The sequence below is a fragment of the Merops nubicus genome, unplaced genomic scaffold (assembly GCF_000691845.1).
Source record: "Merops nubicus isolate BGI_N331 unplaced genomic scaffold, ASM69184v1 scaffold14783, whole genome shotgun sequence".
Lineage (NCBI taxonomy): Eukaryota > Metazoa > Chordata > Aves > Coraciiformes > Meropidae > Merops > Merops nubicus.
This window is the reverse complement of record NW_008599687.1, coordinates 1-15950: the sequence shown is the minus strand read 5'-3', so window position 1 is coordinate 15950 and position 15950 is coordinate 1. Positions and strand designations below refer to the sequence as shown.

At 46.6% G+C, this 15950-nt stretch overlaps 1 protein-coding gene across 1 annotated transcript; it reads right to left on the bottom strand.

Annotated features, from left to right (window-relative positions):
* Positions 1 to 2: 2 nt before the first annotated feature.
* On the bottom strand, positions 3 to 11724 carry UBAC1 (UBA domain containing 1; the record flags this gene model as incomplete). The annotated part of the gene is made up of 9 exons (XM_008937478.1): positions 3 to 190; positions 2662 to 2800; positions 3898 to 3984; positions 5072 to 5303; positions 6781 to 6889; positions 7566 to 7668; positions 8735 to 8842; positions 9703 to 9776; positions 11604 to 11724. Coding segments are annotated over 9 exons (1089 nt in total), but the record flags the coding sequence as incomplete, so codon positions are not given.
* Positions 11725 to 15950: the final 4226 nt, after the last annotated feature.

The following is a 15950-nucleotide window of genomic DNA, read 5'->3' as shown; positions in this document are numbered from 1 at the left end:
CCTGCACCCCCCCCGTGGAGGAGAGGGGGAGGTGGGGGACAGCAGGAGGTGGCACAGTGGGCTGGCAGTCCCCTCTACGTGCGATTCAGCGTCTGGAAGATTCGGGAGATCTGGAGCATGACAGGCCCAGTCTCAGGGTCGTTCATCCACTGGGTGCTGTTCAAGGGGTTTTCAAGCATATCCTCGAAGGCTGCCAAGAAATTGCAAGTCAGTTAGTACTTTGGTCAAAGGCTTCAACGTTTGGGATGCTTCTACAAGAGGATGGGTAGAAATAGCTACAGCTCGAAGGTTGTGGGCAAGCATGACCCAAAAAGGATGAAGCCCTGACCATACAGGCACCATTTACACCCCACAGCCTGGGGTGCTGCAGGCTCTTGTGCTTCCCTCATTCCTCAGCATTAATCATTGCAGAGAGAGGCTGATTAAATGCTCAGCCTGGACTATGGTCCACCTCAGAACCTCAGGGACATGGGTTTGAAGAGCTGAAGCCTTAGCCAGTGTCCACAGGCAGTGGCAGGGAAGATGCTGTGGAACTCAGACATGTAGGAAAGGCCATCCTAGAACTGGGTCATTTCCTGCCAGTACTCCTAGGGGACTGCAACTCCACTGAATGATTTTCCACAGCCTAGATTTCTCAGCAGCTTGTTCTTGCACCAGCATCTTCTACCTCCCTGGTACTTAACCAGGCCAGTTGTTAGAAGGCACTGTCACACCCCTGCCTCTGTTGCCTTTGCCTTCCTGTGCTGCACTTGGGTTGTCCCATGGCTACTCTCTCAGAACATCTCTGAAGAGAAACCTATGCCAGCAAAATGAGCAGCAGGCATGCCAAAGGCTACCCAGGAAGGAGCAGCAGAGCCAGCAGAAGTGTAGCCCCTCAAGCCCCCAAATCTCTGAGCTCAAGCTTTTCACATAGAGAAGCTTTTCACAGAAGAAGCAGCATCTTCCCCCTGAGCTGCACGTGCTTCTCCTTCCTGGTGTCTGGAGAGTAAAGGACATAGGGAGGAGCCAGTTCCACCCACCTAGACACAGGCAGGAGGGGGAAGTCTCTCTGTGCAGAACAACTGCCTCCATGTCTGAACAGTGACAGGGAGCCAAGTACTTAAGAGCAGTTTTTTAATTTCTGTACACTGCTGCCTCTACAATAAGCTTTGATTGGTTTTAAATGTGTGAAGTTTTCACTCTTCTACTTACATTGAAGGAACCAGACAGATACTGCAAGGGCTAAGCTGTAAATCTGGCAGAAGGATGGCCCAGGCTGTGATTTATAAGCCTTGTGATGGACACTGATCTGGGCTACTGGACACCTGGAGCAGTCATTGCAGGACAAAAAGCAGTTGCACATCTGACCTCTTTGGAAGTCACCAAAAGGTCACTGTGTAAGAGCCTGGCAGAGCAGCACTGAGTGCAGGGTCCTCACTCCCCCAGGAGTGTTAGTGCACAAAGCTCCAGCTGACATTGGTGGGAGCTGTAAGGACCTGGCACCCCTGAAGGGCTCAAGGTCATGCAGCATATGCCTACAGAAAAGCCCAGAATAAACTCCACTTCTCACCTTCCACCACTTCAACTCTGTTTCTTTTGCACAGACTCAAAAGCCCAGAACTAAAGATTTATTAATGTTCTGCAAGCACCCAATTAAATGCAAGCAGTCATTACAGAAATCTGTGACACAAGCAATTTGCAGATGTATCATTAGGAATATATTCTCTGATGTTCATCCAAGCTTTACAGGCACATATAATGGCATTTCATTTTCTATTTATATTCTGAGCTGCAGTGAGGAGCCCTCATTGGAGATGAAGAGTCCATTTGTTCAGAAATCAGAGTGGGAAGGTTCTGCTCCTGAATGATTTAAAAGCTTGCAAACTCTCCTACTGACATTTAAAGCAGTATTTTTAAAAGCTCTCTTCACCCTTTATTTAAAAGCTTTGCTTCAAGTAAGTTTTGAAGCTAAAGACTAAACACAGAACTTTTTCTATCCACCCCAGAGCCAATGCCACTCTCCTGTACCCTCCTCCAGGGTCAGAGAGGCCAATTCAGCAGAGATTTGTGTTTCACAGCCAGGCTCTGGGGGTACTTGCTGTGCTCACAGCCTTTTTGACCAGGCAGATGTTACCACAGAGCCCAAACCCAAGCAAGGGGAAGTGTTTTTTCACACAAATCAGCTCAACTTTGATAGGCAAGGCCTTTGGCTCTGACTACTTGTTTGGCTACTCTTCCACAAGTTATCTTCCATCTCAGTGATCAGGCCTCAGCACACAGGAAGCTGTGCAGCAGGAGACAGCCTTGTTTTTTCTGCAAAATAATCAGAGTTCTAGACAGACATTCCTGATTTTTTTTTCCCCCCTCGTGGCCAAAGGGAGCACACAAAAGGTCTCCTAAATCCACAAAAGCATTTCAGCCAGCAGCTATTCAAGTTCTGAGTTCAGCAAGTGGAATCCAGTAGCCTGGGGAATTAGCAGCATTTCTGGGACAGCCCCAAGTTCTGTCCTGGGTTTAGCTGAGCTGCTGCATGAAGCAAACAAATGATGCAGCTGCTGACAGAGAGGGAAAGGGCAGAGAGCTGCACCCATCCCACAGAGCACACTGCCATCACCCAGTCTCTCATCTGCTAGCAATCACAGAACAGTCTCTACACATCAAGAACCCCCAAGCAGGACTTACCTAGTAGAGTTTTAGGGTTGGTTAGCCCTAACTGTACCACTGGGTTTTCTAAGATGGCTTGGAAGAGAGGGCTATTGGTGTCAATGCCCTTATCTAAGTCCTCTGGAGAAGGCTTTCTGTCTCCCAGCAGCCATTCACACTGAAAGAAATCACCAGGCACAACAAGTGTCACGATGGGTTCCACGAGGATCAAAGTGTCTCAAAAGTCCTGACAAGGTGGCATGGGAAAAACATTTTCTCCTCTCACAGTTAAAGAGTGAGCTGGACATTTATTTCACACTAGATCACTGTTCATTTGTGTCACTCCCACAGAGATGAACTTGTATGTCAGTGGGAACAGCAGCAGTGCCTGCTAATAAATTTATACCAGCTTCAGATGTGTCAGAGCTCAGGGAAGGTGTGTGGGATAACACATGTCCTGCCTCAGAGCAACCCATCAGCATGGTGACAGCACAGCAGCCTCAAGTACCATCCAGCCCAATACCAGTAGCCAGCAGTGGGTGCTTAAGAAGAGAAGGTTCCTTGGCTGGCAGCTTTACCCACATAATTTTCCTTAACCTCTCATCCCCTAGCAGGGGACTAATCCATCTCTGAAAAACCTTCAGTTCCATACTCTGGAATGTGCTGCTACAAAGTGGTAATTCACACACCGCATGGCTTGAACCTTTTGCTTGATGATTTATTCCTGTCCTTTAATGAGTTGTTAATTATTGGGAATGCCTTTTTCTTTCTCATGAAGTACAATCTCTTCTGCAGACTCTGGTGAGGGAGTTTCTCCAAAGCTTTTTGAAAATCCATATAAAACCAAGTTCAACCTCACACATGCTGAGTTCCTCCAAGCCTAAAACTTTTGTATTCTGGTTGTTCATCTAACATGAAAGAAGCCCAAAATATATAGCATCCACTTCATCAATGAGTTGTTAATTATTGGGAATGCCTTTTTCTTTCTCATGAAGTACAATCTCTTCTGCAGACTCTGGTGAGGGAGTTTCTCCAAAGCTTTCTGAAAATCCACATAAAACCAAGTTCAACCTCACACATGCTGAGTTTCTCCAAGCCTAAAAAACTTTTGTATTCTGGTTGTTCATCTAACATGAAAGAAGCCCAAAATAGCACTCACTTCATCTCCAGTAAGAGCTGGGCTTCATGATGGATTAAAACAACAATTCAATGATAAAAAAGATCAACTGAACAAACTATTAGAGCAATAATGAAGAGAAATGACATTGTACTCACAGCTGCATTCTGCTGGTTGTTGTTTACTCTCAGTGCATCTACCACTTCTTTTTCATCAAATCCCATCTCCATCAGGGCAATGACAGCCTGCATCAGATTTGCACAGCTTAAGTGTAACATTTAAAACAGGCATGAGAACCAGCATATCCTTTCACCTTCTCTGCAGGAGCTTTTTGTGGGGTAAACACCCCCAGTTGTTTCCATTTGCAGACCACGGTGTAATCCTAGCTACAAAGTTTTCACATCCCTATATCAGAAGTATCATTATTATGGAAGAATAAATGCTAAGAGTGAAGGTAGCTCCTGTCCTCCACACTGAAAGCTGAATGCAAGGCACAGAGCAGGAGTACCTGGGGTAGAAAGGAGAAGAGCAAGACAGAGAGAGGGGATTTTGGGACCTCTCTCCTGTCACAAAGCTTGTGTTCACATCTCCCTGACAGAGCAGGCTTCACACTCATTTCCAGTTCTAGTCACTCAATTTCACTTCCCAGATTTATTATGTTGCTAGTGAGTGTTATGTACCTAGACACTGTTTTGAGAATGTTTAATCATTTAGGAATTGTACCCAGGTCATCAAATGCATTTGCACCTTTTAACCAAAATCTCAAGGAACAGCCAGTTGCAAGTCCCAAGTGCCAGACTCTAAAGAGCACCTCCTGGGGAGTTTACAGTGGGATAACAGCACAGATTTTCACTTCAGCTAATACTGTGTTCTGAAAAAAAAAGCTAACCTGCATTTACTGCAGGTATGAAATCTGCTGGTATGTGCTTCTCCTTGCCCCCAAATACCAACACACTCTTCTGTCCTCTTCTACAGCAGAAGGACCCACTCCTGCCCTGCTGCCCTTCTTTCCTAGACAGCAGTCACAGAAAGCAATGCCAGGAGTCTGGCAGCTCATTTCAGCCCCACTGCTGAATTTTCAGGTGCAGAACTAAGTGGCAGTAATTTAGAGACTGATCTGTGACAGCACCACATTCATTTGTTAATATCCCTTCCAGCAACCTGAATTTAAACGGTCCCTAAAAGCTTCCACTAAAATACTGCCAAGCCAGCACAATATCCATCTCCCTAGATGTCCCATTTAATTTATTAACTAAACAGCTCCTTGGATCCCACAGTGCCCACACAGTCCCCTCCAATCCTAAGTTACAAGCTGAGATAAAGGGCACTCACTCGTGGGTCTGGACGAAACTCTCTTTTCCTCCGAATCTTCTTGAATATTTCTGTCAGCTCATCCTTGGCCTCCTCCTCCCCTGCTTCTGAACTGGGACCCGCCGTGGCCTCAGCAGAGGATGCAGCAGCTTCAGCTGTGGCTTCTGATGGAGTCTGACCTGGAAGTGGAGCATCCACAGCAGGGTCATCTGCGTGTTCTATCAGCCACTCCATGGCCTGCGTCACGGACATGCTGGAAAGCAAAGCAGAGAGGGGGGTGAGAACCACTCCAGGTATGCAGCAGTGCTCCCCACACCTCTGCCTCTGCATTTATTCCTGGCCTATACTGGCTTGCAGGTTGATTCCCATCTGAAAAGTCACCAATAATAAAGTTTTGGAGCAAATCTCAGAGCACTTGAACTCTGTGCATACCGGGCAGCACGATCTTCTCTGAAGGCAGGAGGACAGAGGGGTGAGGTCCAGCTTGGACAGCTGTGCCCCACAGTTTGAAAGGCATTGCTGAGGGAGTCACCTTTCTCTCCACAACGTCTGCTCACTGCTGCGGGAGACACCTTTCTCTCCACAACGTCTGCTTTATCTCCCAACAGAGAAATGCTGACTACTTGCAACTGTTGACAACACTGCAAACTAAGCATGTTCCAAATCTACATGGAACTATCATGGACACAAGCTGCTCTGCTGCTTAAGGAGATCTCTGACATCCACCCAGTGATCCAGGAATGACATCATCACCACAAGGAAGAGGGTGAAAAACACTATGTGCACAATATGCCTTCAATAAGAGTAAAGCTCAGCACAGGCAGCTGCACTTGGAGAGGTACCATTCTGTTCTTCCTCCAGCCTGGCTTAAGAACTGTGATCCCCCCAAAGGAGAGGCCAGCCCAAGGGAACAGAACATCAGGATCATAACATGGTCACCTGCTATGAAGTGAAGGGCTCAAGCTAAAGGGATCTTGAGGGCCTCAAAACTGCTTCTTCCTCTGTGCTCATTGGGAAGAGACATAACAACAAGAGGGCAACTGAACAAGTCATTTCCTTGGACACAGGGGAATTGTTTCATGCTCTCAGCAAGGAAAGCCTTTGCCTACTTGGCTCTTCAGTCACAACACTGAGGACAGAGGACACGAAGGGAGAAAGTCCTTCTGGGCTCCAAGGGAGAGATACTGGAAAAGGAGGACTGAGATACGTTGTGTATTCTCTATCTCATATTAGAGATTTTTGAGAGTGACCTAACAAACCCCTCTCAGGAGTGAGGCAGTGCAACTGATTCTCCTTAGGGCATGAGAAGAACTACATCACTTCCCATTCCCCTACAGCTGCTACCTGGACACCTCAATATCCTTGGAATGTTTCTAAAAGATCACCACCAAGTATCTTTCTACAGCTGAAAGACCAATGTGGATGGGCTAGGTTTGCTTTTGCCTCTAAAATCTGAATTCTAAAGTGGAGGAAAACATGAGTTTAATACCTGAAAACAATGCCAGCCTTGTGAACCACAGAGCAGCACCACTTTCCAGAGCAAGCACAGCACTGCTGCCCCTGCCCAGTGCCACCCTCACCTGCACGCTGCCCCAGGCAGTGCTGTTCTCTTAGGTACTGCTTTTTCCAACCTAGTTTTAAGTGACCCACATAAGGAGACTAAGAAAAAAGCAGCAATTTTTTTTTAACCCTATGAAGTAATCTGCAGGCAGTGTGCTGGGTACACTTACTGGTTTAACCGAAGGGCTTTGACAGCTCTGCTTTCTGGAAAGCCCATTTCTGTGAGCTGCCGCAGGGCGATCTCATCCACTCTGTCCTCCTCATCCTCATCCAGCATGGCTACACACACAAACAGAACAATGTTCAGACTGGCTCCAGGCTAAAAATAAACCCCCTTTCTCAATGGAACAGCATGTGTTAAGTTCAAACCCCATTCTTCTCTTCCATCCCTTTTGTTTCCACCCCAAATCTGCCATCTCATCATTTAATTTGCTGCACTCAGCTTGGCCTGGCTCAGATAGGTTCTTCCAGGACAAAGACTTTGTCCAGAAGTGTTCAAGATCTCAAATAGAAATAGCTAACTCTCACATGACCATGGTATTTCCACATAAATATATAGGAGACTCACTGAAGAGCTATTTATCATTTACCTAGAAAGCAAGTTGGATCTGCTTGTAGCAGATCTCCAGGCCAAGCACATCCCACAAACTGACCCAGCAGCTATGCTTTCCCCTCATTTTACCATCCCCCTGTGCATTTTCAACTGTTCTTTACCATCCCTAAAGTGCAACTCATGAAGCTTGCCAATTTTTTCACTACTAATTTTATTTTAAAATAGAACTTCCCCTAAGTTTTATACAACTCTACATCCACAAGGAGAAATCTTTGCCACAAAGTTTGTAGTGGCTTTGCTGTTACATCAAAGTCTGGACTTGGCTCTGAGAGCCAACTCTTCTGCTACAAAAGCAAACATGTTCCCAGGGCTGAACTAGAAACTGTAAAGATAAGTTCATACCATTTGCTTTCTTAAATAGTTCAACTGCATCTGGGTTCAGTGCTAATAATTTCTGTGCAACTTCTATGAGAGACACCAAGATCTTCCGGAGCTCTGTCTGGAACTGCAAGAAAGGAAACTGTCAAAACATTTAGACAGGAAGTTACCAGATATCATTGAATCTTAATAGAGCTATTGTTAGTGTCTCAGCAGTAGTCGGGCCCCCTGTACAGAACGTTGCTTTATTAGGGCTTTATTTTAATTGTTTAGCCTCTCAACAGGCACTGGGCCCTTGCTGTGAAGTGTTGCATGTAAGTAAAAGCTACTGGGCAGAAAGGTTCTTTTATTTCTCCCACAGCCTGCTGCCCAGTACACCACAAGCTGTGCAGTGTCCAGGAAAACTCACTGCTTCACAGAAACACTGACTCCCATCTTGCAGAGGTGTTGTAAGGAGACAGTCAGAGCAGCTCCACAGCAGTGCTGCTTGCTTTTGGGAACCAACAAACCTTCCTGGTCTACTCTCTGATTTCTAGTAAGCTAAATTTGAACAACGTAGATCAAAGCTCTTTTCTAAACTGAAGCATCACAAATTCCTTTCAGTTGGACATTTGGTTTTCAATATGCTGTGCTCAGTGGCTCATGTTGGCCAGTAAACAGCTTAAATGCCAGCTGGCCCCTTTGGGTCACTGGGCATGCTGACAAAATGCAAGGTGGAGGCAGATTCACTGCTTCATACCCTGACCAGTACAGATGAGTACAAGTAGTGCTTACATGCTGGAGAGACAGCTAGAAGCACTACAGACTATCAGCATTCTATTAATTAAGTCAAAATTTATGCTTAATTTCTCTGTTCAAAACCACAGGAGAAGAAAAAACCCACTGCAAGCACTTAACTATTTAAGGCCAAAGAAATAAACCCCTTAACTTCACATCTGCCAGATGTCAAATACATTTACTGAGGCTTCCCTGTGGGCAAGTAGAACCTTTAACATCATAATTTAAAACTTGTTATCCCTAAATAGTATGACCTGCGTCTGAATCTTAAGGTATCTACTTGAATACACTTTAAACACATCTTAATTTCTCTTCTAGAGAAAAGAGAATCACATTCATTTGTAAGAGAGAAGGTTATACAAGATAAAGCCCACTCAGATGTTGCAGTGTGGGTCCAAGTCAAGCCCAACACTTACATCCCTCATGTTGTGATGGGCCACGCTGCGATCCGCGTTGCGAGGGGGCAGGTTTGCAGTTGCTTTGAGGATGGCCTCTTTATCTGGAGCTTTCTGCTCTTGTTTCCTCTAAAGGATAAGAAACATCATCAGGATTCATAAGCCATTACCCACAGAACAAAGAACGTGGCATAGCAGAGCAGTTTCAGGTTCTTCACCAAGGTATCAGGCAGTGCTCTGTGAGTGGCAGCTGAGAGAAGCTGCAGTCCAGCAAAACGAGGGACAGAGACACAACAGTACCTACAGGAAGGGACACAGACACACACCAGTACCTACAGGAAGGGACACAGACACACACCAGTACCTACAGGAAGCAAGAAGAAACAAAGCTGTGCAAGAATGAAGGAGGGACACCCAGAAATTCACCACACCAAGCACAAGTGTTGCTCCAAGTGTTGATGTGGTAACACCATCTGCAGTACCACTCGTGCAGAAGCACCATCCTGGGCATCATGGACCTTCAGTAACAACTGCATCCCAATAAGGTAAAATACATTAAAAAATAGAATAGAAGGAGACCAAAACTTCAGCTCTAGAGCCCTGTTCAGAGGGTGACAAGCCATGCACAGATTAAAGACAGAAGACAGCCCGACAGCAAATGAACACATTTCTGCTGGGTTTTCAAACAGGGACAAAGCTGAACTTGCTGAGCTAGGCTCACACAGTGACAAGCCATTTGTTCAGAGATCACATCTATGCTATGTCCACTGAATCTGTGTCTCTTATCCCAAGGCAAACGTTCTCACAATCAGAGGTAAAAAACAGTAAATCACCTTCCTCAAAGTCTGGAAGAAATATGAAATAATTTCCCTAGAGTTTAACTGGCAACATTTGCCTCTATGAACAAAGAGCACACCAGTCATCCTTCCACAGCTCATTAGTAAAGCAGTTAATCAAAACAGCTAAGCCAAGAAGTCTTTCAGACTCACTTTCTCCTCTGCAGACACGTCTGACATTTTGGGGAGCGGAGGTGGCGCACGCTTCTTTATCAAAAGCAAGACATCTAGGAAGAGAAAAACACCAAGATTCATTAGAATAGAGGGAGAAAACAGCTCTTGGAAGGTGCTACACAAATTCAGTCTTCCTTGGAGATGATTTTTATATTCATTCCACTGGAGCATCAGACCTTTTTCACACTTTAAAGCCTCTGCAGCTTTACACGCTCCCCTTCAGCGTTTGCAGTTCCTTGGTGGCTTCACACCAGTTCATTCTTAGTTAGACTGGTTGCTACTGGTTTCTTCTCCTCACACACACCATTGAAGAAAAGGTACTGCAGCCTCCCATTGTCTTGTACATTAACAGGACAGCAGTTGGCTCATGATGATAAGAAAGCATCGGAACTTCCAGTGCTTCCACGGAGAGAAAGCAGCAGAGGCAGGCAACAGATGGTTTTTGGTCTAAGCTGGGGCCTTCCCTCAGCCAGAGCACAGGAAGCACCAATGTTCAACAAGAACTCCCAGTGCCAGGCTGGAGTCACCTCTGTGTGTGAATGGCAGCAGAGTGAGCTCCAGCCCACACCAGGGGCACATCCCTGGTAGCCCACCAGGACAAGTCTTGAGGGGAAACAAGTCTTCAGTCTCTAGGAGACTGCTTTGTGCTTTTCAGACTAATACTTTCCCCTCACAAGGCACCCTTCTCCCAGAGATCTCAATGCTTTACAGGTTTCTAACACCTCCAACCACACACCTTCAAAGGCCTCAGAGGGGCCTGTGCAGCACCTGCAGCCCCTCAGCCAGAAAGGGCCTGACCTGCAGCTTTTAGCCCATGGCATGAAGCAGCCAAAACACAAAGTGTGCTTTGCACAGCAGCTTTCCTTGGCCTGGCCCAGCACCTCAGGGCTGAGAGCAGCAGCTGGTGCAGGCTCTTAACCCTTGTTTGTCCAGCTGGTGTGAGGCTGAGAGGATCCACATGGGCTCTACTGTTTGGCTCCTGCAAACTGCAATTCAAAACTCTGCAGGAGCTGGCACCTCGCCTAGGAATAACCCCACCAGCCCCTTGGCACTGCCCAGCTCCTCTTGGGCTCCTTTGGAAGGGGATATTGACCTGCAAGAGACCCCAAACCACTTGTCTTCACACAGCAGCTCTCCAGCCTGCAGGAACTCTGGCAAAAACCCTGCCAGGCTGCTGACTCAGACTATTTCACTCTACAGCAGTCCTGCTTCTCCCACTTTCTGCACACTTTTATCTCCAGAAGGGGCCATCAGCTGAAGCTCTCTAGTGAAAACTGACTCCACCTCTCATCTTTAGATCTTCTTTTGTTTCACATTAATCCTTTACACCTTTGAAGTTCAGGAGCCAATACATACCTCTCATGCTCTGCTGTGGGCAGGGATACCACAGTGCACTGATCCTGACCTATCTTTGCAGAGGACAGAAGGAGATCCAAACTGCAGACCCTCAGACACCCTTCAGTGACCATCCTTCTGCTTGGCCTGGAGACCTCAAGAAACCCCCCAAAAGCACTGGCTTGTCTATCTTGGAATATTCAGCCATGATAACTACTTTTGAATCATTTTGAAGCACAAATGCTGTCCTGGAGGTTTAAAAAAATTCCTTTAGAAGGAGATAAAAAGAATATGTTTAACTTGTTGACTTAATGAACACTCCTAATTCCTTTTCAGCTCTTAAAAGAGTGAAGAAAAACTGCTCAGGGTGGTTTCACTGGGGAAAAAAAAAAGTCTTTTTTTCCCTCTTCTTCCTTTTTTGACATCTTATTAGTTAAGTCAGGGCAGAAAGTAGCTATTAAAAAGTTAATGTTTGGAACTTGCCAAATAGTTAAATACAATCTCATGTTTCCAGGCTGACAGGATTAAAAAACAGCCCCCCTTACCTCTATCCTGAATGTTCTCCTCCAACACTGTTTTAGTGTCTGTCAGCACCTTCTCGGAGGTGGCGTGGATCAGCTTGTGATGTGTCACTGTTTTTGGGTCCTCCAAGCTCCCAGGGACACACTGCAGGAGAGAAGAAATATTGAGGATGAGAAGACAGGAATAAGCCTACTGCATGAATCACTGGGCTTTGCACTTAAGATTCTCCATGTACAAGTTGGGCCATCATTTAGCAGCTTAAGTAACTGCACGTGCCAGGGGCTGGTGCACAGGATGTGTTTTACCAGTGCCACTGGGGCTGGATTTGTGCTGCAACACCACTGACAGGGGTAAGGTTTCCACCTGCATATCCAAGCTCCTGGTTGGGAAGAAAAAAAATCAACCAAAGGAAGGATTCTACCCTTCTTTCCTCAATGCTGTTAAACTAGTAGCTATATTGAAGTTCCAACTGGCTATGATTCTCTAAAAAACACCTTTCAACAGCCAGTTTCAAGGACCTGACAGGGCAGCCTGATCCCCCCCAAAGGTGGATTTAGACTTTTGCAGCACAGTGCCACCTCCACCACACTTCAATTCTGAGTGCTTGGTCCTACACTCAGGCCCATGGAGACCTGGAGCAAAGCAAGGATGCCCCAGGACCTCCAGCTACCTTCATTCTGCAACAGACCACTGAGGGCACCCCACTCCTCAGGAGAGGTCTGAGGGTAGCAATTGGTATCACAAATTAAGAAGGCAAATGTACAAAGAGCATCCAGTGTTTCTGCAGAGGGCAAGGCTATAATAACACAGTGTGTTTCTCATTTGTAACTGGTGTCAGAACAGAGGAGAGACTCTGCTTCATCTGCTAATTATTATTTACACACGTCATCAGACTAAACAAGCAACTGCCAGCAGTGACTTGGGTTTACTTGACTTTAAACTGGGAAGGAAACAAGTTTCTGCACCTCCTTTCAAGCTGAAAACAACAAATTCAGCCACTGGAGCCTGGGGAGTTCCGGCTGAAAGTGCCAAACAAAAATTACATCCACAACTTTTCTCCTCAGCCATAATCAGTGTATAGTAGATTTTTTTTCACATCTGAATGTTGTGCTCAGCTCCTTACTACAACTCTAAAATGTATGCCAATTAATTCACTACAAAAATTACATCCACAGCTCTTCTCCCCAGCCATAAATAACCAGTGTACAGTAGATTTTTTTTCATATATGAATGTTGTTCTAAGTTCCTTACTACAACTCTAAAATGTATGCCAATTAATTCACTAGGAAATCAAGTTCAGACCTTGAAAAAAGAGCATGTGCACACACAGGCCTTGAACCAACCCATCTTCAGAGTGGCCCCCAGCTCCACAGGGAGAGTTCAAGAACATTCCATCAGTCCATCTAGAGGCTTCCAAGTCATTTGAGTGGAAAAAGAGAGCAGAGTGGCTCCAAATCCAGAAGGCAAACTTAAAAATAACCCACCAAACCCTCAAAACTGCTGCTCCCAACACAGACCAGGAGACTCAGCAGTGACCTCACAGCTCTGCTCACAGAACAGCTTTTGAGGATGCCTCTACCAAGGCACTTTCAGGGTGTCTGCAGAGGAGTGTGCACCCCACTGGAAACCCAACCAGTGCTTCACTCTGACACTGCATTCAGCCCTCCTCAGCACACTATCTCCCACCAGCCTCCTCCACAGGATCCCCTCAGTCCAGCACCACCCTCCCTGCTGTGCCTGCAGCTGATGGAGAACCTGCTCTGTTCCCAAATCCACTGCTCTTGTTCTCAACACGGGTCTCCAGTTCCTCCCCTGAGCTTCCACACACTTCTGATGCCTCCAGAAGACTGAGGTGAGAAGGTTTGAGTCCTGCTTTGTATCACAGCAGCTTCTTACTAATCCTTCAGCATATTAACTGCTGAACAAAAGCCAAGGAATGCATTAAAGCCTGGAAGCTGCTGGGAGTACCTCCTGTAATTGATCTCATTAGCTCCCCAAAACACCCCAGAGTCCATCAGTGGAACATCTCTCTGAACAAGCTCCAAAGATTCCTGTTACAGACCCCAAAAGGAAGAAATTGGAAATGGGAAATGGGAAGTGTTTTTTTTGGGGTGGAATGGGATACAACAGACCAATGACCCATTTCTAGCACCTACAGGAGGGGTGCATGTGGGTGTGTAATCCTAGGACTAACAAGGTGAAGGTATAAGTGATAAAATGAAAGTTGCTGTGGTAAAAGGGAAGTCCTGGGGACTCCTGTTCTCACTTCTGGTTCCTCTAGCTACTTATATTAACAACTGCATTGAACAGCAAGGCTTATATGGGCTGTACAGAGATCAGAGAGACTCTTCAGTGAAATATTTGGCTTATCTTAACTAGAAAAACCATCTGAAGAGGCAAAGCCTCTGCTGGCTCTCAACAGCCCCCCAGGAGCTGCCAGCCCTGAGCAGCAGGTCTCACTGTGGAACCCTGCTCCACCAGGAGCACATCTGCCAGAACACAGGACTGTTCTTAGCCACAGTGCCTTGAAGTGGCACTGAAACAGCTCCCTGCCCAGAGAGCAGCACTGGGCATCACAGGGGAGAGTTCCCTGCACAGTGCTGGGGAAGCAAGCCAAGAAATGGGGTGAAATCAGGCAGCTGGGGTGCACCCTGAAGCCTTGGGGCACATCTGGGGCCACCAAGCACTGCTCCAGAGCAGCCAGAGGTGCTGCATGCAGGGGAAGAGCTGGCTCTCTCAGCTTTTTGGCACAGCAGGATTGTAAGGAGAGGATCTGCTGCTTCTTTGGTTCTCTCCCAGCACAAATATTTGCCTTTCTTTCTAAGGCTGGAGTTTGTGCAGGCTGCTGTGCCAGGCAGGTGAGAAACCCCTGTGCCTCAGGAGCTGCTGCAGTGGGAGCCCTGCTGATGTTCTTTGTAAGGCAGCCTGATGAACCACAAGGGTTTCTCTTTGGTTTTATAATAAGAAAAAGCTTTTTTTTGTTTGCTTTTATTAACAGGAACATCTGAAAATAGCACTGACACTCCTTACTACTAAACTGGGGTGGCTTAAACCTTCTGCATCCCTCCAAAAGTATCAAAACCATGCCTGGGGCACAAACCTCCCTCATCTGAGAACTAGCACCTTGTGCCTCTGCTCCACAGACACTCCTCCTCCTACCTCACAGCCCAGGTATCACTGAGGCAGCTTCAGGGGAACAGAAGCAGCATCTGACAGAGCTTGTGGACAAGTGACTGTTCCAAGAGAACATTTTGATGGTGAAACTGGAGTTCAGAAATATCTAAGAAGGGAAACCCCTTATTACCAGGGGTCTGTACACAGAGGGCATGACTGAAGGCAACTGTTTAACATGTAATTACCACTGAGATGCTGCAGGTCAAGAGACAAAACTAGTGGGAGGGGTTTTTATCTTTAACAACCACCCAAAAATCTATAAAATTCAGAAACAAAAAGGTATCAAGAGTGCCCCCTCAGATCAGCAAGAACTTAAATGTTATGGGAGGAGAAACAGCCCCTTCTTTGTTCAAATCTCTGCAAATATCTTCCTCTGTCCTGAAAGAAGGATTTCAGAGGCTTTAGGGAACATCACAATCAGCACCTGACAAGAGATGGCTGCACAAACCATCTCAAGGTGCTCTGAAGATTCCCTGCAACACACCCACAACCAGGAGTCAGGATTTTGCCATTTCTCCCTTTCCCCTCTGTAAAACTTTACCTGACCCATACTGGTTCTGCAAACCCACAGCATTTAGCAGAAAGCAGCAGAGAGAAGGAACTCAAACATCAGAGCAATTTATCAGCTGTGTCCTGCCCTGGCTCCCACTGCAATGGGAGCACCTGCCCCCATTAAGCTGCCTGATAATTAAAGGCCTTCCAGCTCTGCAAGGTACTCACCACCTCACCCTGTTTTGGCAGCCTCTGCCCCACTCTTCTGCCTAAGCTCTGAGCTGGGCTGGAGGGGGGTGAGGGGAGCACTAAACTTCTTCCAGAAATGGAAGTGTGTGCCCTGAACCCCACTGCTTCCAGCCAGGCACCCCCATTTTCCCCTCAAGAAGGGTCACACCTACCTCAGGCAAAGCAGATCCAAACATAGCCTCTCTCATCCCTCAATCAAACAGGGCTTACAAAGACTACAAGGCAAAAAAAACCCAACCCCAAACCTGTCTGCTGCAACCTGTAGCTTCCAAGGGATTCGAGCTGAAAGCAAAGAACCATCAGGGCAACACCCAGCCTGCTAGTCACCTTGACTCCACAGCACCCTCACTCAGCAAATAAAACCTTCTACCCTTCAAAGAGGGGTTAAACAACTCCACGTTACACATGTCCTCCTACTGCAACTGTGGCTGATGAACAAACAGCTTTGCAAGACT